We start from the raw sequence: 21,586 nt of genomic DNA, 5'->3' as shown, positions 1-21,586 counted from the left end.
AACAGACCAAAGTTTGTTAATTTTAGATATATGATTTGACCCATGCCTAATTTTTCCATTAGTTAATATGTCAAACTTTTCTTTTGCTGGGCACAGTGACTTAAATGCTTTAATGCCACAACATAACGTGGACAGAAGAGAATTTTTAGTGGGCTTTTTACTTTTGTCCCCAAATAAAAAATTTGGATGAGTGAAAACTTAGGCTTCCTAAGGACAATAAAATAGGTTGGTCTTTTAAGCTTCACCAATAAACTGGTAATTACGTAACCCCCTATACTTGCAAAGTAAATGTTACTGTAGGATAGAAAATACAGGTATATAATTGGTTCCATATCCACTTTGACTTAACAGATTGCAGACAATATGAATCTGATGTTCTTTTTTGATTTTTGGCAATTTAATGTATTTTTACAAATATTAACATAGAAAGGTAAACATCTTGGTCAGGACTTCTTTTTTTGTACATCGGGCAGAGTAGTTCTGTCCAACAGTTTTGGTTTTCTTGAAAGCATACACACATTTGCTCTGCGTCATGCTCCTACCACAATGGGGGCCTCAGCTCAAAAATGAGTAATTTGTCATGCTCATGTACCACTATGATATGGACACTGACAGTGTTTACTCTTGTTAGTTGCAAGTCACATTATGGCTGTCCACATCACCAAAACACAGTTTTAACCTATGTACTTATATGGCACTTATTCTACTTTTTATTATTTGGGTGTCATATTAAATTTGAAGTATTTGAAATATTATTTAAGAGGTTTATGCATTTTGACAAGCAACTTCTGGATTGTCCTATCGGCTTACATTTCAACAGGCTCTCAAATTTACCTACAGAGTAGAAAAACTCCTTTGCTGTTATGTTTGCCTAAATATAAATGGATTTATATTCTATTGTTTTTGCCTATTTATAGGCAAATGGAAGCATCACCATCTTTCTTTGCAGGAAGGACGAGCTGGAACAATAACAGAAGTTATTTGGATTGCAAGATCAAATAGACTCTGATAGATCATTTTCTTAACTCTTGCAAAATCAATTAAAGATCAAAAAGGGCATCATGTCTTAAAAACATTATAGATTCATCATTTTAGCCAGATTGACGGTATCCAAGTACAGAAAATAATAACCTTTTGTCACTTTGATCACATTTGTTGGTCATCTTCACCACAGTATCTACCTATAAGCACTTGAAATTTAAAGAATCCTATGCTATAGTTGTATGTGTGTAGCCAATATTTTAAGCTAATGTCTAATGTTGGCTTCGAACCCCTCTGCAAAGGTTTTTGGGTAGGGAAAAGAAACATTAAAGGCATTACTATCATTACATTCACTGTCTTCAAGCCACTGCTGTGCTGCACAAAGAAACAGCATCCAGAAGGAAAAAACTATAAAAAGAAAAAACTTAAAGGGAAACTTTTTTTGCCACTCCTTGACTGAATTGTCATGGAAACAGTTATGACTTTGTTTTCAATTTGTCAAAGAACTCACTGAGATGAGAAGGAGTTTATGCTGAAGGAAGCACGCGGGCCAGAAATATTCTGAGAACAGAGACTAGCGTGCAAATAATGACGAGAATTGTCCAAGATCCACACAAAGTGCCTGAGTTTACACGCCCTCCCATCTACCCATGCTGAGACTGCGCTGGCACACCACCGCCAACACTGCCTAGTGCGCAGAATTAAGAAATATGATCAATACTATCAAGATACAACAGAACAAAGAAAAGTAAAAACAGATTACGCTGCATATTCAAATTCACAGTATGCTGTGTTGGCACTTGAGGGTATTTGATTTAAAGACTTGCAAATGGGCCTGATTGCTGTTTAAAAACATGCCAAACACACAGACAGTCATATGAACCAACACGCATACTGAGGGCCACCGTGTGAGCAGATACTGTGCGCTGAGCCAGCGCAGCATTAGCGGCCTGATTTATACGATCAACAAAACTTGTTTTCGAAGATCGCTCTTCACACAGTTCTGCCGCAGAGTGCAGCTGGAAGCCATCACCATTGCTACACAAATCCGTGGTGGTGAAACGAACCTTCCCAAAATGTGTTTTCGAACACAAATCTCTGAATAATCAGAGAGCAAAGATATTATTATGACAACGGGGCTTTTTGGGAAAACGAAACTGGTCGTCTTTGAACATTTTCACCAGATCAGGCTTTTGATGTTGATTCAGACAGATGAGATGAGCGATTGAGTCAGTGAAAAAGAAGAAAGACAAGAAAGTGATAGAAAAAAATAGCTGCTACGTTTAAAAACTGCCAGGCGGGGTTACTTGGAGTAATCGGCAGTGTTAGAAGTGGTTTTACTACACAGCCAAAGAAGGAAGTGGCGAGGGAGAAGAACAAACAAAGTGAAAGTGTGAGAAATCCTGGGAACTGCAGTGAATATCAACACCCGCCACCCGCCAAGGGTAGTGTTTTCATTAACATGGGATTTCCAACTCAAGGCGTCTGATTCCAGTACAGCAAACAGTACATCCTTCTGTCTCCATAGTTAACCTGTCATGGCTTTATAAATTAAAAACTGATAAATGTACACAGGCAAAAGTTTTAGGGCAGGAGTCAAAGAAGTCTGTAAAGAAGGAATACTTTCATAATTATGAATAATATTTCTTTCAGTTTACAAAATGTGCATAGAGCAAATGAAAGAAAGATCTCACTTTACTACTTTTTAACTTCAAAACCAGTATCTAATCATCATAGAGATACTATTGCCCAAAGCCACGGATTTTGAACTATTAAAATGACCTGTATGATCAACTGAGTTTACAAGACAGGTGCTAATTATTATTTGACGTCACACACAAACTGAAACTCAATCATGACATGAAACAGAAACAGATGTGTAGGAGGCTTCAAACAGGGGGAGGAACAGCCAAACTGTGCGACTAAGGTGAGGTTGAGACAGATATTTTAATCGCATGGTAAAATTGAACATAAACCCAAGACAAAATGTGGTTCTACTGCATCAGCAAGGTCTGTTCCAGACAAAGATGTCAAAGCAGTCTGGGGTTTCAAGATGTTCAAGCTCCTGGGAGAAGCACAAAGATACATTGAGGATCGAAGACCCAGTGGTTATTCAAGGAAATAGAGCTTACTACCGTTTGAAATCTTAAGATATCCACCAGTGCCATCAGCTCAGATCTGGCAGAAACCAACAGGATCCAGGAATGCCTACTGTATCTACGGTCTGGAGAAATTTCTTCCAGAAGTGCCTTCATTGAAGAGTTGAGTTAAAGTGACTCAAGTATGCAGGAAAACACAAGCACTAAGAGCAAAAAACGGCAGCAGATGCTCCAGACTGATGAGTTAAGAAAGTTCAGAGCTGGAGATCGGCACATTGAGAGTCTGCAGGCAACTGTGAAGCACGGTGAGATTCCTTCACCATTGGGGACTGCATATTTGCAAGTGGAGGTTTGGTCAGGATTAATGATGGCAGTTTATGATGACTTTCAAATGCAATGGAATGGCCCAGTAAACAGGCAAATTGGTTATTGTTTGAGGGACAAGTTCCAACATGGAGGATGCAAATAATCCACATCCTTATGATAAAAATCAAAGCTTAAGAAAAAAAACACCACAGCTTGAATAGGGGAAAAGACAGGAAGGATGCGTTACTTACAAGACTCTGCTTTTTTTAATTTTTATTTTGCTCACATGTACCCTGTGTCAAAAACATGCCAACTAAATGATAAAAGAATACACAAACAGACACACTGTAGTATAGGCCTAAGAAGGAATGCGTGAATATGATGTTATTTATCCAGTCTGAGCTTCCACTGCAAGCTTTTCAATCAAACCCAAAGGAAAGGCTTGGCGGGTAAGCAGACGCTTTTTTTCTCTGGACTTGGATGATGAAACAGACACTACAAGATTGCCTTTGGAGCTTTCTCACTCTCTGGCTTTGTTTCCTTCATGCATTACATGGCAGTCCCAAAATGTGTTCACTTGAAAAAACACTAACAATCCAATAACAACCTCTGTTATTAGTCAATCCTATTAGATTTCAAATAAATGTGGTTTTTCTGAAAACTGTATCAGCTTGTTGACAAGAGTGCCAGAGCTGCTTCAACAGAACACAAATGGAGGTGAAACTGTTTTTGGCAAAACTCTCAAATCGTGGTAACTTGGCCTGCAGCAACAACTAAGAACACATAAGCCTTACAAAGTTTGCCTAACATGGCTGTGTAAGCAACCAGAGGTTCTCATTACGAAGCCACATGATATGAAACATCCCTTCAATAGAACCCACATTGTCTGCATGTCTCAGTTACAGCATTTGCTTTCTTTGCTTTAGAAACAAAAAAAAAAGGAGACATGTAAATCTTTGAACATCTTGAAGTTCATGAATGCATTAATTCAGAGAAAAGTAGATATAAATTCAAGAAATATTTAGCTAAAGTGTCGATAATAAAGGTAGGAAACAAAAGGGATTTTACCTTCATACCAAGCATTGACCAGCTCAACAGTTTCCACTAACCAGAACCTGGTGTGTGCGCGTTTGTGCGGAGCAAGTGTGTCTGGGCTTGGCCGGGCAGCAGAGCTTTCTTGGGTTACACACACAGGAAAGCGCAGAGCAATAACAAAGGCCTTTCAAAAGAACCCTCAGCAGGTTAAGATAAAATGTTTTCGCTCAAACTGATAAAAGGCATCTGCAGCTTAAATGAGCCTGCATTTGTATTAGAAACGTGGTATGTGCAGCAAGCTGGGCAGGACAGACCAAAACAGACTGGGCCTTCTCCCCCCTGTCGGACACACACTAGAATGCTGGGAAAAAAGTGGGCATGTGTGACCTGATCAGAGAAAGAAAAAAAAAAAAACAGAGCGCTGTTTGCACTTTCTGCTAGCAACATTCTCAATGAGACGAGGAAAACTGATAACAGAAAAAGCACTCCCACTACTAATATTTATAAAGCTTGTGAATGCCAATTAATTACATCAACATTCTGGGTGGGTGTTTTTTTTTTTTCTTCAGAAAATAGATATAAAAATGGATGGGTGGTTATATAATCATGTATATATCCACAAAAATAATATTTAGAAGTGCTTCCTTACCTGATTTATATACAACAAAGAGACAAACACAGCTGGCTGGGAGCACAGCATGAAGGTGGAACAGCCAAAGATGGACAGGCTTAAGACATGAACCTACACACATGGAAGAGATCCCAGCCTAAGGTTGCTTTTATTTGGGAATATTCCAGTCAAACGGATTTGAATGGGTGGGGATTGCTGATAATTTGTGGTTTGCTTTCACACTCTCAGGAGTAAACCAAAAAAGAATCATGAGGTTCTAACAGCAGCTCAATTGAGTACCACTTGAAACTTACTCTGTTCATGACAGGAAAACAGCATGGACCCTGCTAATCCTCTGACCGTCATTAAAAAACAAGAAAAAAGTCTGTACTTGCTCAATACACCACCTTTATTACCAAGACATATTTCAACTTTTCATGTTTTGGGCTTTTTCAAAAAGAATTGACTGCTGTCTTGCTTGCTAGTAAAACACAACACTAAGATTATTTTCTGCTTTTGGTTCACTTCAAGTGGATTCACACTGAAGTGAATCACACTAGACTACACATTAGTTTAAAGAAACTACAGTCAAATGTGAACCAGATACTTTGGTCCGCGAGAGAGTTCAGATGAGCTTTCACACTAGCCAAGCAAAGTGGATCACCCCACTGCAAAGTCAAATTCCTCTTTCACATCTACAACTTAAAGAAACAAACTTACAACTAAAAAGACAAATAGTTTGCCATCAAATCAGCTGATGGGCTGTTGTGGTCACATATAAAAAAAGTAAAAAATGTAAAAGCACATTTTCATTTTTACATCTCACCTGAAAGCCCTGGATGCGAGCCAAGTAGTCCAGCTGCTGTGCTGGCTGTACTGAGACGCCACAGGCAAGGTTTTTTCCCTTCATGGACAACGACGTATCTGTGGTGGGCGACTGACCGTTGAGCAGCAGCTCCCTAGCCATTGAAGCTGTTGGGCTGGGTGATGAGGACGAGCTGTTGTAATACGAAGAATGGCCAGGGGGTAACGGGGCAGAGCAGGAGACCATGTCTTTGGACGTCATGAAGTTGACAGATCCGCCGCTGTTGCCCCCAGAGCTGGCACTCTGCTTTCTACTGGCCTCCATCTCCTGATAGACATCAGGGCTGAGGTGGAGTAGACCTTTCTGGGCTGGAGAGGTCAATGAAAAAAGGATAAGAATAACGGTAAGAAATTGTAAATATAGTGAGAAAAAGAGAGCTAGGAGACAAATGAGTGGACAATTAGTTACATGTAAAAGTATTTTGAGAATCAGCAGGGAGAAACCGTGTTGGTGTACAGCAAGTCTCTAAAAATAAATGAAAGATAAGAGTGTGAAGGACAAAAGGACACTATATCACCAAAGATCTAGTAATTGTATTTTATGTCTGAGCGTAGGCGATGAATGTGTATGTGTCAAGAGCTTCATTTATCTGAATACTTGCATGAATTTTCAACAGATATTCCTTTCTCAACTATATTGTGGCATTGCTGAGCGGAATACTTTCAAAGTGTCTGCTGGGAAGGACACACAGCCTCTTTTATATGCATTACACTTTCTCACTTTTCAACACAAACACAAAAGACACAGCAGTATCAACAGAGTGTCCGTGACTCCAGCTTTGATGGGAACCAGCAGTGTCTTCCCAACTGGCATCTCATTCCACCCAAACAGCCTCTTCAAACGGACCTTTTCTGAGAATATATCACTGGATCACAAGATAGATGAATGAATAACTTTAATGTTGGCAACTTGGTAATCAATGATGTGAACAAATAAAAGGGACTGATTGCAGCTGTGGGGTGTGACAGAAGAACAACAAAGGAGAGACCAGATACAGACACGGGTGAGCTGGAAGCTTGTTATAATGGAAAAGGATGTGAGGATGAGTGGATGTGAAAGCCATGTGGAGTCTCCAAACCCAGCCAAGGTCATCAGAGACCGGAAGACCAGCTGTCTACGCGCATGTCTGAGGGCTTGTTTGTGTGTGCAAACTAACAGCTGGGAGAAAGTACTGGAGCAAACACATGTATGACAGGCCACTTCCTGTTTCGGTTATCGTTTACCATCGCACGCACATATGTACACATGAAGCCAGAAGGGTCTGAGCACTTGGCGTTCAGCTTGTGTACATGGCTTCTGGAACCTGTTGACAACATTTCTCATTACACAACACGAAAAAAAAGCTTGTGCTGCTTTCCAAGAGAACAGTAACATTAAAGGTAACAGCAATAAAACCTCAGGCTTTCAACTCATGCAACATCAAACAACTGTTTGCCAGGAATGACACAACTGCAAGTATTTTTCCCACCTTCCCAATCTTGATGACAACTTTAATTTCAATTTCACAAGTAAAGCTTGCAGGCCAGTACACTCTGAATGTAGCACCATAAAACCAAAGGTGTAAGCCAAAATGACATCAGCAGAGAACATGGATCATTAAAGGGGGGTGCAGTGGACTCCATCCATGCTTATGCGTGCACGAAAAGACGTTTGCCTGTTTGCATGAGACAAAGCACTTCAGTCAGATGGTGAGCGTGAGAGCGAGAAAGCATGAGTGATACATAAACGGAGAGCTAGCTAGAGGGAATAAATGAGAGTTGTAGAGACAGTAAATATGAAATTGTGAACATGGAGTATAAGCAAGCTGGGGACAAACAGTGTGGATGAGAAAGGGGAATAAAAGAGAGTAAAGGACAGTATGTTTTAAAGACTTAGGCAATTGTGGAGGGGTCCCACCCAGACTTGGAGTCCGGTGGGCCAGGGGAGAGCTGGAAGGAAGCCAAAGGCAAGCATGTGACTGATCAAAAACAGATAGGGCCGAAGCCCGCCACTATAAATCACTGGAGTGGAGCAAGACCTCTACATAGCTCAAACAAGCACACAATGCCCTAGTCCACATACACACACACATATGAACAGCAGGAAATGAAATGTGGCAACTCATGTGAAAAGCCCTGCTGTAATACTCAAAGGAATAAAAAGGGAGAAAAATCGCTCCTCTCGCGTCTGTCTCTTTTGCTTTCTTTTTACGCTATCTTTCCTGTCTCTAAGCCCCCTGTTTGCTGTACAAATATCTTCCGCAGCTTAAACAGGGTGATGACACACACATGGAGTTTGTCATGAAAACTGTAGAAAATCTGGTTTATGTAGTCAGAAAACTCCTAGACAGAAGCAACTGGACATCCCCCGACATGCCCACCATGCCCACATCCTCACTTTCATTCTGTTATAAAGAACATATTTGTAGGACAAAAGAGAGAACTTGGTAAATTAGACACTCCAGACACACAAAAAGCTTTTATCTTGGCAGGAAAACTGGTATATATTAAACCTACAAGAGCAGTTAAAGGAATTGATGCATAAAAGCTAAAAAAAAAGGGTTAGAATTTTTAGACAGCTCTAAAGTTTATTTTTTTTTATCAAATTATGTTATTATTATAAAAAGAAATAAAAATTTAAATTACTGAGCAAATAGAAGAACTCATAAAAACTCAACTTCACCATTGACTCGGATGTCTTAAATTTAACTGTAACTATTTTTTAATGTATTCTTGTTTAAATGAAAAGAGGGGTTGGCTCACCTGGATGTTGTCAATTCAGAGGTTGACCCCAAAAATGACTAAACTGAGTGTCTGGTCTATAGATATACAACAGCAGTGTTTTTCAACCAGTGTGCCGCGGCACACTAGTGTGCCATGGGAGATGGTCAAGTGTGCCGTGGGAATTTGCCCTCATTAACTGATCTAAAAATGTTTTCCATCTCCAGAATATCAGCTCTGTGTTCATGCAAACAGGCCCTGATAAAAACACCTAGTAGGTAGGAATATGAAAAATCATAAAAGACTTGTTTTTTTTTTGTTTATTTGATTCTATTAAAAACATTTTGATAAGAATGATGGTACTGCGATTTAGCCGTAGCTTCAGCTGTTTTAGGAAAAGTTCCGCCCCTTTAACTGTAACCACCAATCATTCTTGGAGGCTTAATTACACGTCAGCAGTCTGACCAATCAGAAGTGGTTGAAGTCTTCACTTCCTTGTTCCAATTCTGCTCATAAAGTCGCTTAGTTCCAACAAAAAGACCAGCTAAAGCTCGTCTTTAGCGGTGTAGCTTTCCGCGGGATCTGGTGGAACATGTGAACAAAACAATGAAGCTCAAAGACGCTAGTCTGTCTGTGTTCGGCGGCTGTTTGCACTACATCTCCCATGATACATTGGGTTAAAGTGAGCGTCTCAGCGCACAATAAGTCTTCCTTGTTAAACGTCTCAAAAACACAACGAACACACATCAAACAGTTTTTAAATCTTCTAACTTAACTTTTATTAAATCTTTTAGAAAAAACAGCTGCAACTTCCAGCTTTTTCTGCCACAATTATCACAAAAATCCATGAGAGATTGCAGAGGAGCTGTAGATCAATACAGACTATGAGTTTCTCTTTTTTTTTAATTTTTGTATGCTGGTGTGCCGTGGGATTTTTGTCAAGGTTAAAGTGTGCCGTGGCTCAAAAAAGCTTGAAAAACACTGTACTATAGCATATTATCATCCGAGTAAGATGTGTATCAATTTTCCATGATAATTTTCTAAATCTAAATTTCTGGATTTGCTTTGCAACCAAGATTTTCAAGAAACATTGTTAGAAAGTTGCATCACATGTGAGATAATTTTGTTTACATTCAGCCAAGGTTTCATATTTTAGACCAAAACATGTGCATTCTGAGGCCCTTCTATGATCTTATTTTTGCTAACTAGGTAATTTCCTTAATTTATTTTTTTTTGCACACCATAGCGTTAGCCCAAAAGTGTTAGCAATAAAAAAAAACAAAAAAAACAACCAGCATATGTCTGTCATATTTTTTTCACCTATAAAATAGGAGTGTTAATCCCTGAAGAAAGACATTAGCACAATTCAATTTTAAGTCAACTCTGTATATATAATGATTTGTTTTCTAAAATATAAAATAACAGCATCCTAGTTCAAAACCAGGTGTTTTTCTTGCTTTTTGTAAAGGAAAACATAAAACTGCAGTGCTTGCCTATTAAAAAAAGTTGCCTTAAAAATTGCCAAACTTGTTTTTAGTTGCTGGAGAACATATGTAAGTCTTTACTAAATGCCTAGTGTCTAGTATGAGCTGACAGTGCTTACACTAAAAGATTTGTTTATTAGTTAACCCATTATCACAGAACTCAACTAACATGTTAATGTGCTAGCATTAACATTTGCTAACATGTTGATAACATGTTTTTTTCTAAAAATGTTGAGTACTAGATGGTGTTATTCCATTTTGCTGGAGAAAGCTAAGCGACATCTGGCATTTGGTAGACACCAAAGCTGGACCATTGAAAATCTGAAGTGGACAACTCATCATACTATGTTAGGAGAATGCTGTCATTCTAAACATAAAATAATTATTATTTCAAATGTCTAATTCTTTTCAGAAAAAGCTTACTAATATGTCCTTTATGGGACATAAACTCTGTTTCAGTAAGATTGGAATTGTGGGGAGGACTGATGCAAATCATTGAGCTTATTTCTGTTGAAAACGTGACACAAATAATGAGCTCAAAGGATGGCGAGAAAAAAAGGCCCAAATGATCGGAACAAAAAGGGCTTAGACAATCAAAACAATGAACAAATCAAAAACATCTTCTTTTCAGCAAACGCTGGATAAACACACAAAGTGAAAGCAGCTGTATTTGTTTGACTGACTTGTAAATTGTGTTTATGCAATAAAGATTATTCAGTAATTAGCGTCATGTGAGTGCTGAACAGTTCGAGCACTTTAAATAGCTGATTAGCAGATAGTTAAACTACGTGCTATGTGGGAGATAAACGAAGAGACTGTGGGCCGTAAACCAAAGACACTCTTGGCCAATGGTGGGGATAACAACTTAATAAGGAAGAGTTTCCCCAAGTGGCTCTATTTTGGTGGTATTGGGTAAATCCTGGAGACTTGGGCTACCACCAAAACCACAATCACCAGAGCGCTTCATCCCTAGAAACCATATTTCAATTGGAATATAATTGAGACGAATCATCTTTTAGAAAGCTATACTCAATCACATTTATGATGTGCTGTGTAAGATATTTATTAGGGCTCATCTTAATTTGAATTATGTGGATCAAGCCAGAAATACAAGAAAACTCTGAAAATTATTTCTTTATTTTATTTTGGTGCAGGTCTGATCGACAGAGTTTAGACATCTCAGGCTGTTTCTCTGTTGAGAGTAAGGTTAGATACCCTGAGTGAGAGCACTGCAGCTCTGCCAAAAGTCTCCATTAGAGCGACGTGACGACAGCACATTTGAATCTAATAGGTCTATCTGCTTGCTTTTAACAACCCTGCAGCTCAGCGTCTCACGGACAGTTCATTTGTTCTCAGGAAAGCTCCTTCCTAAAGTGCTGCCATTTACCTTTCTGTTATTCTGGGTAAAACAGCTTTTGGCATGTCCTTTTTTTTTTTAAACTGGGAAATTATAATCATTCAAGCTCAGACATCTCAGAGCATTCTCATCTGCAGCGTGGAGACTGTGACTTGCTCAATCCCTGCACCACGTGGAATTCAGAGAAGACTACTGAGCCGCCAGCTTTTGGCTCTCGTCAAAGAATGCCTTGTTCATTCATTATTTGTTTTTGTTTTTCTTTAGGGCATAAGCCAGCCTACTATCTAGCAAAATATAGATTTCTTTGAAAAGAAATGTTTTAACATACTTTGATTAGACACTGTTGCCTCTTAAATGTTTTAATTGATATAGAACAGGTGAGATTAAAAAAAAAACTATATTTTAACCTACATGTTCACATTTCTTAGTAGATCAAAGGTTTTATATATTTGACAGTAACAATAAAAACATACTGTATGTCTAAGATAAGCAGACCTAGAACCCTAACAAATCTGCATTTGATGTCTCCACTTTGGGAACATTCAGACTGGAAAAGTCGTTTGGTCCGGACCGCGTCCGGAATCTTGCGTTTTGTCTGTATTGAAACTGGCGTCTACCGGAGATTTCTGTTTCTAATTAAAGCTTGTAAACAAAACCATGTGACTAAAGATATTTTCAGTCATTGGACAGTAATTACGAGGGTGGGGCAAAGCAACAATAATGAAAGTCCTAAGCTTTGCAATCCTTGTCAGGATAGTTCACTTATTCAAACTTTATATTTCAAAGACCAATTATTGAATGTCTGTATCAACATCAGGTACAACACTTTTTACTTGCTGCTTTGGTACGACGGAGGCGGGGTGAAAGATGCTGGCTGAGAAGGTACGTTGACGAGTGTTTAGAATGTATAGATTGTCTGGGAAAACAATATTAAGCTAAAAGTTTTAGTGAGCCTGCATTTCAATAAGTTGCTGCGTCTCATTGTTGCTCCAATATTGCCCGCTGCTCTCTGTTTACTGGCTACTGTGGCTGTTTTGGTTCAATTGATCCGCTCTGAGCACGGAGCGTATTCAGACTGAGGAAACTCAGAGCGAACCGCAGCTCAGTGCGATTAGAAAACGAACCGAACCCAACTGGATCAGGGTCCGCTAGTTTCGAAATATCAGGGGAAACAAACGCTGGTTCACTTTAAGCGAACCAAACGTGTTCAGTCTGAATAAACTCTTATTATGTGAAGCAAACTCTTGGTGATTTAATTTTATAGAAGTTCTATTAATGAATATTTATGGTTTTCTTTGCAGTATTTTTCCATTTTAATGACGATTCATCAAAGTTGTAGTGTTATCTCAGACCTACAGCTGACATGTGGTTCACACGCTCATACTTGTTTACTCTCATTTGTTTTGTGTTTCTCTGTAAGATCACAGTTACACACGAGTGCATTTGCAACTTTGTGTGTCTGTGTGTTAATCCCCAGTGAAAGGCGACGTTTCTGCACAGGAAGGTAGTGTGAGGACTCCCTGGAGGGTCTCTGTGTGGCGGCCCTGTAAGCCTGTGTGAATGAGCCTGAATTCACAGACTCCCAACCGGGAGGCACGGCCAACTAATCTGACAGTCAGAACTCCATTGACCAGTCAGATAGATTAAACGCCGGACCGTCTTGGTGGCTAAAACTATCCACGGGACGGAGGGAAAGATGGGAGATAAAGAGAGGAGGAGGAGAGGAAATGGGAATAGACACTGGGAGACGTGCCGATACTCACTGTTGCTTGTCGTTTCGGTAAAAGGCGCTTTTTGTCCGTTCCACCCTTTGTTGTCCATCTGTGGTGATCCAGAGAGACGGAGAGAAGGAGAGAAGGGGGAGGTAAAGAGAGATGTCGATTCTTGAACAGACAGCTTCTTCACGGATGTCAGACAAGTTACTTCCTACTGTTTGGTCCACAAAGAAATAAATGCGCACAAGAGATGATGCTTGGGGGAGACCAATACCTCTCAAGGACGGCTACTTCATTAGTGGGGGGTTGTCAGTGTTTTGTAGGTACAAATGCTCCTTTTCAGTGCGCTGCTTAAGCGGTGGTATGCATATCTGCCTGACACACACACACACAGCCGCAAACATGCGTGCGAAGCAGAAACAAATCATTTCTAATGTGAGTGACAGCAAGAGATGACATAGCTGCATTCACCTCAGTATCTGCACACTCCTGCTTAGATCCTACAGTGGGAAAGCAATACAGACCAGCTCCCACGGATAAGAGAAGGGACAGATGGAGTAAGGGAATGACATCTTGGATTTAGAGCATCAAAACATTTTTACTGATTTGTGCAGACCATGTGCTGCCACTATTTCAACTCTTAGATGATAAAAAACAAAACGGTATTCGGTCAGTAAGTAATATAAGAGAGTATTAGCCAGTTTTATTGTCATTCTGATAAGACCAATAATATTAATTAGCGATCTGGTTGTTTGACAGGGTAATGAAAAAGAAATGGTCTTGCTTATATAAAACATTCTGAGCTGATTCGGCTCTTTTCTGTTTGAAAGAAATATTGGGGTGGATAAAAAAAGGGATATTTATTGCTGCTTGTTTGTGAAACACTCGAAATTCAGGGAACTGAATATATTACCTAATAAGTCAGCAACTTAGCCAGTTTTGACTCTCAAAAAGGAATAAATGTCAACATGACACACAAGCTAATATTGAAAAAGTTGCTCATTTTAGATTTATTTTGACCATAGTTTATTTAAAAGGACCCAAGTTTTCCAATCTCTTAAACCTTCTTTTTAATATAAACTTGTAACGATCAAAGATGAGAAGTAACCATAGGCATCAACCTTCAGCCTTTAAGTTCTTTTTTTTTAAATTTCTCTGCAGAATGACCATTTTAAGCATGGTTCAAACTACTATTGCTTACACTAATCAAGAACTGGCATAAACAAGCAGTTATGTGTCATAACAAAAGCTAATTTTCTATAAACTGAACATGAAATATGCAAGTTTGCAGCTGGACTTGAGAGTTCGTACTTCTGTGGGGTTCTGAGGAGCCGTGGAGGCCTTGTATCCCAGCTGTAGCAGCATGGCCTCAGCAGCGTTCCTCTTGGCCACCTTCTTGTTGGGTCCTGCTCCTGTTGCAACTTCGTTATTCACCTTCACCTGGATGAGATGGAAACATGTGTAAAGAAACCCAAAAGCAACTGTGGAGGGGAAAAAACACATCATATAAAGATTAAAAGCAGATTTCTTCTTGCTTTTCTGCTTTTTGAGCTCTCAGCTCAGCCATGCAACATACATCGCTCCAAAAGAATGCAAGTGAACTATTTGTTTTTTCAGTAATCCCAAAACATTAAATGTGTCTGCACATAATGTAAGCAGAAATTTCCAAGAGCAAATCAGACGTTGTCGTGTTATGCAAACAGACAATTACGCTGTACAAATAACATTCTGGAAGCCAAAGCCAGGCCTCGGCGCACTAATTCAAAGTGGGCTGACAAGCTCAGATGCTTCCCTGAATGCATATAACAAGCAAGAGCACACAATGAGAGCAAATGACCTTATGAATAAGCAAATTGCTCATTTAAAAGAATCACTGATAAAAATAAAAATAAAGGATTCAACACCTGGAGGCTTTTTTCCAAAAGGTTTTGGACACCAGAAATTCATTTGAGCCTTGCTGTCTTCCAAAAAAAGGCAACAATGTGGAAATTTTAGAAGAGTGATCGGACTGCACAAAAGAACGCACACACTCACAGGGCCTAGTGTGTATCAAAGAGGCATGGCGAATAGGTTTGAGGCTGAATTACTGCCTGATGCTGAGAGAAGCTTTGTTTTTTGGATGAAAGAAGAGGGTTATGGAAATAGAGACAAAGAGGGAGAGTTTGACTGAGAGGCGACCAGAGAAAGATGAATAAAAGCAGTTGATATATTTTACATAAATCTAAAAGGGTTATGCTATTTAATAACGATCTATCTTATTCAGGCTACTAAGCCAAGTTATCATGTGAGCACACAGAGAAGTTAGCGCAACAGAGGAGACTCAGGCTTGACAGCTATAGGACAGCTCCACTAAATTCACTAGCTAAAACTATTACAACTGCTCACTATATGACATATGATCAACTAGTTTGCAAATAACAAATGATGGAAAAAGTCATTTTTGAGCCAAAAATAGAAATACTCGATTCCTTACTGTACTTTTAGTCTTTAAAGACCCACTCTAAAAGGTCTTTTGATCTATTGTAAAAGTGTTCCCAGTGGTCTTTTACTATGATTATGCCATTTCAGTCTAAATCAATAAACATGTGTTGTTTTCAAGAACATAGTTTATGCAGAGCGGCAGTAGTTCATTCGATATCCGCCCCAAACTCGTGGGCAGGACTGCTGGCCCGGAGCAACTCCCGCCTTCCTGTCATTCTTAACTGAGAGCTCTCTGTTTACATGGCTCTTTTGCTAGCTTACAGCCCCTCACAACTCCAACATAACATTACTGGTGCAGAAAAAAATGATGAGCAATATTGGAGCTATCCAGCTGTGCAACATTTGGGCCAGATGCAGCTCAGACGGGTAAAAACAAAGATGTAAATGAATGTAGTCGACTACAAGCGGATGCATCAGAGTGGAGCGGAGCAGGGAGCTTGTGGCCTGTCAATTGTAGCTTCCCCGTTACAGCTACAAGGTTTTCAAGCAGGATTTTTTCAAATAATAAAAAAAAAGAAAATAGAAAGTTGTGCTCCAAGCATCCCTAAGGCAGCATACAGCAACCACTAAACCTGGTTTACATGATACTGTTAAAAATTCCACAACACTAATGTAAAGTCTAGTTTAATGCCAAAAGTTTAACAGATATAAATATGATGTAACGTTTTTACAAACATAATTTTTGATCAATGTGACAAACTTGTGCTTAGCTTAAACAGATATTGAAGGATCAAGTGTAGTTTGCCTAAATTCACATTGAAGTAGGGAAGTCATCAGGAAGATTTTTTTGAACATTTGTGACAGATTGTATTCATTGTGTGTGGGGTCATGGGTCAAATGTGTTAACGGAGAGGAGTGGGCAGGGTGAAGGGTGGGTTGGGTTTTTACAACAATTTTGTGTGTTTTTTTGATTTTTCTTTGTTTTAAATGTTCAAGTTGCGCAATATATGAGAAGCACTTTTTCTTAAAAAAAGTTTGATTTAAAATTATCTTGATTCAGGTTTCATCTTATTTCTTGGATTTTCAAATCATATTTTTGAATGGCAGAAGTCTTCCACAAAAAAATAAACTGTTCTTGTTGGATTTACTGACCTTATTGTAAAGAAGCCACTTAAAATATTTGACATTGATTTTAAACAATAAAAGCCAATGAATCAGTCATCTAATCTGTACGTTTTAGGAAAAATTATCCCTATTGCAAAAACAAGCAGGCAAATTTGCCAAAAGACGACTAGAGTGGCATTAGGTCTGATCTTTATAAGATGGAAAGACAAACATACCCAAACATTAAAATAAAAAAAAGAAAGAACCCAAAAGCAATAAAATATTAAAAGTAACTGGTCAAAGTTTTCCCTCTTTTTATAAATATAGATTTTCAAGTAAGTTTTACTCTAATATAAAAGGCAAAACCCTTTTTGCTGTTAATTAGGTGGCAGGTTATTCTTTTATTCAGCTACAGTATTAAAATCTCCACTTTAAGGCCACTTGATAAATTTATTATGAATTCCAGACAGAAATGTAGAGACATAGCTTCCTTTCCTCCATCTCATCTATTAACATTATGATGACAAGCATGGCATGCAGAAGGTAAAAACCCGGAAATAAAGTAAATGTGAGACTCCTGAGATTCCTCCTTCATAAAGAGAGACCTCCTCTCTTCACTGAATAAAACAATGAATGAAAAAACAAAGAGAAAAGTATTCTTTAGCTGCAAGAACATGATTTATTTTTTATTCTTTTATGAATAACAGCTCCTTACGATTATGTTTATAACTGCATTCCTGGATGTTCCCCAGTGTAGAAAAAAGATCTGCTGTTTTACTAGCACCAGCAGACAACCTGATATATATAATAGTGTAAAAGTGTTGGCAGCCCCACTAAAGACAAAAAGGCCTGTAAAGAGGGATGCTCATCTGTTCTGGGCTTTAACAGCACCAATAAAAACACATTAAACAGGACTCCATGGCAGAGCCTGGGGAGATAAGGAGACAGAAAGAACTTAAAAAAGGAGAGACAAGGATGGTGGAAGAAAAGAAAGCAACAACTACAAAAATAGAATGAATTATATAATTCTTAGCTATATTGAACAACCATTTGGATCCAAAATGCTCAAAGCTAATTGCAGAAACTTTTAAATGTAATGAAAGCCAGGATGTTGAGACAAAATCTGATACTTTTTCAAATCTACATTAGGATGTAATTTAAGAAAAGAAGCGCTTCAAGTTAAAAACAAAATCCATTGAAAAAGCACAAAAGGGTTGTATTTTGAAAATTTGGCATGGGAAGGAACTGCTTGACAAAAACCTGTAAAACTTTACTGAAATATTGTTATTCATTATGTAAAAGCAAACATAATAACTAGAGGTAACTATAAAAAAAAGAGTTACATTTTATTTGTTTTCCACATATACATACATTTTGGTTTGGTTTTTATAATGTGTTTTTTTCCACATTATATATTCAAATTGTATATCTGAGTCTGATTATGTATTTGAATTATAAATTATATATATATCTGAATGTAACACTGTGTACATTTTTTAGTAAATTACATAAATCTAGGTCACAAAAATATATGTATATATTTTTTAAGTATTAGTTTAGCATAGAAATGTATAAGTATGTGTTGCAAAATAAATTAACCTTTTTTATATTAGTATTGCTGTGGGATCTCTAAATTTCTTTCCAAGAGTGTTCGGTTTTCATCATGTGGTCTTTGTTTATGATACATTAAAACCAGCACAAAGGTTACTCTAGCTAAAATGTTAAAATTTCTTGTTTGTAAGCAAAAGTTTATCTGTAAAAAAAAAAGTCAGGGTGACCTGAACCCGCTTTCAACCAACCACTCAGAATGAGATGTACTAAAATGTAATGTAAACACCGAGCTTTGCAGACACTTAGACCATGAGGTTTATAAAAACAAGCAGAGAGGAACTAAGCTTTCAGATTGTCTGACCTTTCAGGGTTACTTGTGCCGTGCATATTTTTTTTAAATATATAAATAGACTTTTCTTCAGGGAATTCTTTGGCCTCCTGAGCTTTCTGCAACACTGAAGTCAAGTTCATCGACCTTTTTCCAGCCAGCTCAAAAAACCCTCTATTATCCTATATTTTCTTCCTAAGTTATGATCCAGAATTAATTTGGACACGCTCAGGAAGACTGGAAAATGGAAGCCAGAGGCATCGGTTACCTGCATGACAAACTCCCGACGTCTGGGTATCCCTCTCTCAGAGAGCAGCTGGTACTCTGGCTCCTTTTCCTTCTTGGCCTGCTGGATCTGGGCTAAACGGCTGATTGGGTTCATGCCTTGTCCATAATCTGGTCCCGTCTTAAAAAAAAACATAAAAACAAGCAAGAGGTTAGTTTTCACAACGAAAAAAAAAAAAAAAAAAGAGAGAGAGAGAAGCAATTGTAGCATATTTCTGCTAATAAATTGTTGTTATTGTTTTGCTCTTTGGTTCCAAACTCCTGTAAAATCCCCCTAAAGAAACATCTGAGATTATGTTTATAAAGTAAATCCAAAGTATAAAGAAGGCTTTGATTATAAATATATATACATATATTTACTGGTAGTTGGGAAACATATTAAACTCATCTGCAACTGACAAACCTTTTTATTTTAAAAGTAAGACAAATTGTGGAGTTTTTCAGCGATGACCTGACGTGAGCCTCATTAATAATCCAACAACAGTGTGCTACGGCCACAGACCCTAACGAAGTGGTTTAGCTGAAAGGTGTTAATCTCTTCATCATTTTAGCTGAATAGCTTAATCCCTGCCAAAAATATCTGTTGCCACTCTTAACTAATATTTAACTTTTTTTCAAATAAAAATCCATAAAAGTATATTCAAATATTTGTAAGGATAGTAACTAAATGCATGTATTTTGCTGTTTAAATTTAAATTTTCACATAAAATCAACAACCTGAGAAAAAAAGCAACCAAATTAATTGAAAAAAATAGAGAAAAATCCAAATAAAAGGTTTTGTATTTGATCTTAAGTATGAAAAATAGAAAAACAAAGTATAATAGGGTAATAGATTTAAAATATATTTTACAAAATGTATCATCTTTCAGACTCTCTCCCAGACAAAACTGAAGCACCTTCAGGATAGTTTTGGTGCGCTTCTTGTAGTGGGTCTTAGGTTTCTCCACAGTGGGTATGAAGGGAAGCTTCTTTAACTCCTGCAGGATGGACAGAGCAGCACGCTTCTTGGACAGCTTCTTGCTGTTGCCCTCGCCCTCAGCAGAGAACTCCCCAACGGTGACGCGAGTAAGAAAGCTTTTCATGTGTGGGGGGCCGCTCTCTTTTAACACCTGCAGTGATGTCAGAACAACCAGGTGAAGAACAGCGTTAAAAGGTGCAAAAGACAGAAAACAAGCGTGTCAGTATGTGTGAGAGCTTTTGTTGAGCAGCGAGCAGCTCTGTCAGGTCTTGGAAAACATCTGCTCTTTACGTTCACATCTATCCACCCATAAGAGTGTGTTATGCACATACAAAGCACAACACACTGAAAAAATAATGAGACACACACACACATGAAGAGTAACATGTTCTTAGATGACGGTCTCTGGTGATGAAGGCTTGGTTTCCTTCCTCTAGCCTCTGGTCACCTGGGAAACCTAAAACAAACACCGGCTGGTGTTAGGTCATGCTTCTGCAATCACATCTACTTCCTGTGAAGTCCAAGAACATAGTGTGTGATTGTGTGTGTAGCAGGTGGGCTCCTCTCTAACCTTAGCAAAAGAAAAAAAAAAAGAGAGAGAGAAAGAAATGGAATTTGGTTAGCTACACATATATGTATATGTACCCATGGTTAGATGGTGTGTGGGTTTGGGTTCAGCCTCAAGCTTGATGGCTTTTCCTGAGCTTCGCCCGTCACCCTTCCACACTCCCCAGCTCTCCTTTTTGTGAAAAAAATCAGCAGCAATCTACAAACAATTAATTTGAACCAAGCAACCAATGACGAAAAGATTTAAGTGATAAGTGCAAGCTTGAGAATTCCTGTTGTTTTACACGTCAGCACCAACTTCTAAGTCTTTAACAAGGAAAACAGAGGAACAAGTGAACCGTTTCCCTTCTGTCTGACAAAAAGCTAAGAATGACAGCAGGTTTGCTGCATGCCAGTTAAATATTAGGGACAAAAACTATGTCATTACAAAATGTTTACACAATGGTGAAATTGACAAAAAAATGATGAATGAAAACACATTTTTACACTTATTTCTACATTTGAAGACAGTATCAATACAAGATGTTTTCTGTTTTCCATTTTGAGAGCCACAACAGATGAGAAACCTTCAACAAATGGGTGAAACGATTATTTAAACCAATGTTGTTGTAAAGACTGGAAGAGATTTACATTCCTTTTCGACAGTGCATAATGTCACTTAACGACAGAGGAAATCTGGAACAATTTGAGTGTGTTGAATGCAAGTGCAACCATCAGCTGGACACCAGGGGTCTGCAGCCGCTCAGATGGCACTGCATCAGGAGCAGCCATTCATCAGGGTGAGGTAGTACAACAGAGAGGATTTTGGGAAACTTTTGTTGCGTTTACTGACTACATTTAGCTCAGAAACAACCAGGGAATCATCCAGATGGGTTTACTTATGTACATTTAAGAAGAAATCATCAACTGTACACGAGAACTGGACTGAGTGACCCCCCATCCCCCATCTCAGGTTCCAAACAGGAAGGTATAAAAAAGCCAAAATCCCATTGACTTCTATTGTGAAATAATCAGCTATTAGTCAGTTATTATATTTGTCAGAATACCCATTCCAGCTCTGTTACCCTTTTATTTATTTTCTTTCCAATCCTTACTTCTTTTTCATGATTTCTTTTTCTGCAGTGCAAGTTATTCATGTTATAAACTAGCCAATCAGAGGCCTCAATAGCAGTATGTGGTCCCACATAATCTTCTAAATATTTAATTAACAGATTCTCCCGA

At 38.4% G+C, this 21,586-nt stretch overlaps 1 protein-coding gene across 1 annotated transcript in view; it reads right to left on the bottom strand.

Annotated features, from left to right (window-relative positions):
- Window positions 1-21,586, bottom strand: part of stau2 (staufen double-stranded RNA binding protein 2) — a 101,985-nt gene that overhangs the window by 40,879 nt on the left and 39,520 nt on the right. The window contains exons 8-12 of the mRNA XM_004081251.5: window positions 19,737-19,949; window positions 18,824-18,961; window positions 14,463-14,591; window positions 13,200-13,257; window positions 5,858-6,204 (exon numbers count right to left, since the gene is read on the bottom strand). Coding sequence (XP_004081299.3) covers window positions 5,858-6,204; window positions 13,200-13,257; window positions 14,463-14,591; window positions 18,824-18,961; window positions 19,737-19,949 — 885 coding nt within the window. The remainder of the gene's footprint in view (window positions 1-5,857; window positions 6,205-13,199; window positions 13,258-14,462; window positions 14,592-18,823; window positions 18,962-19,736; window positions 19,950-21,586) is intronic.

The sequence above is a fragment of the Oryzias latipes genome, chromosome 20 (assembly GCF_053564925.1).
Source record: "Oryzias latipes strain Hd-rR chromosome 20, Olatipes_Hd-rR_3.1".
Lineage (NCBI taxonomy): Eukaryota > Metazoa > Chordata > Actinopteri > Beloniformes > Adrianichthyidae > Oryzias > Oryzias latipes.
This window is presented reverse-complemented; position numbering and strand designations above follow the sequence as displayed.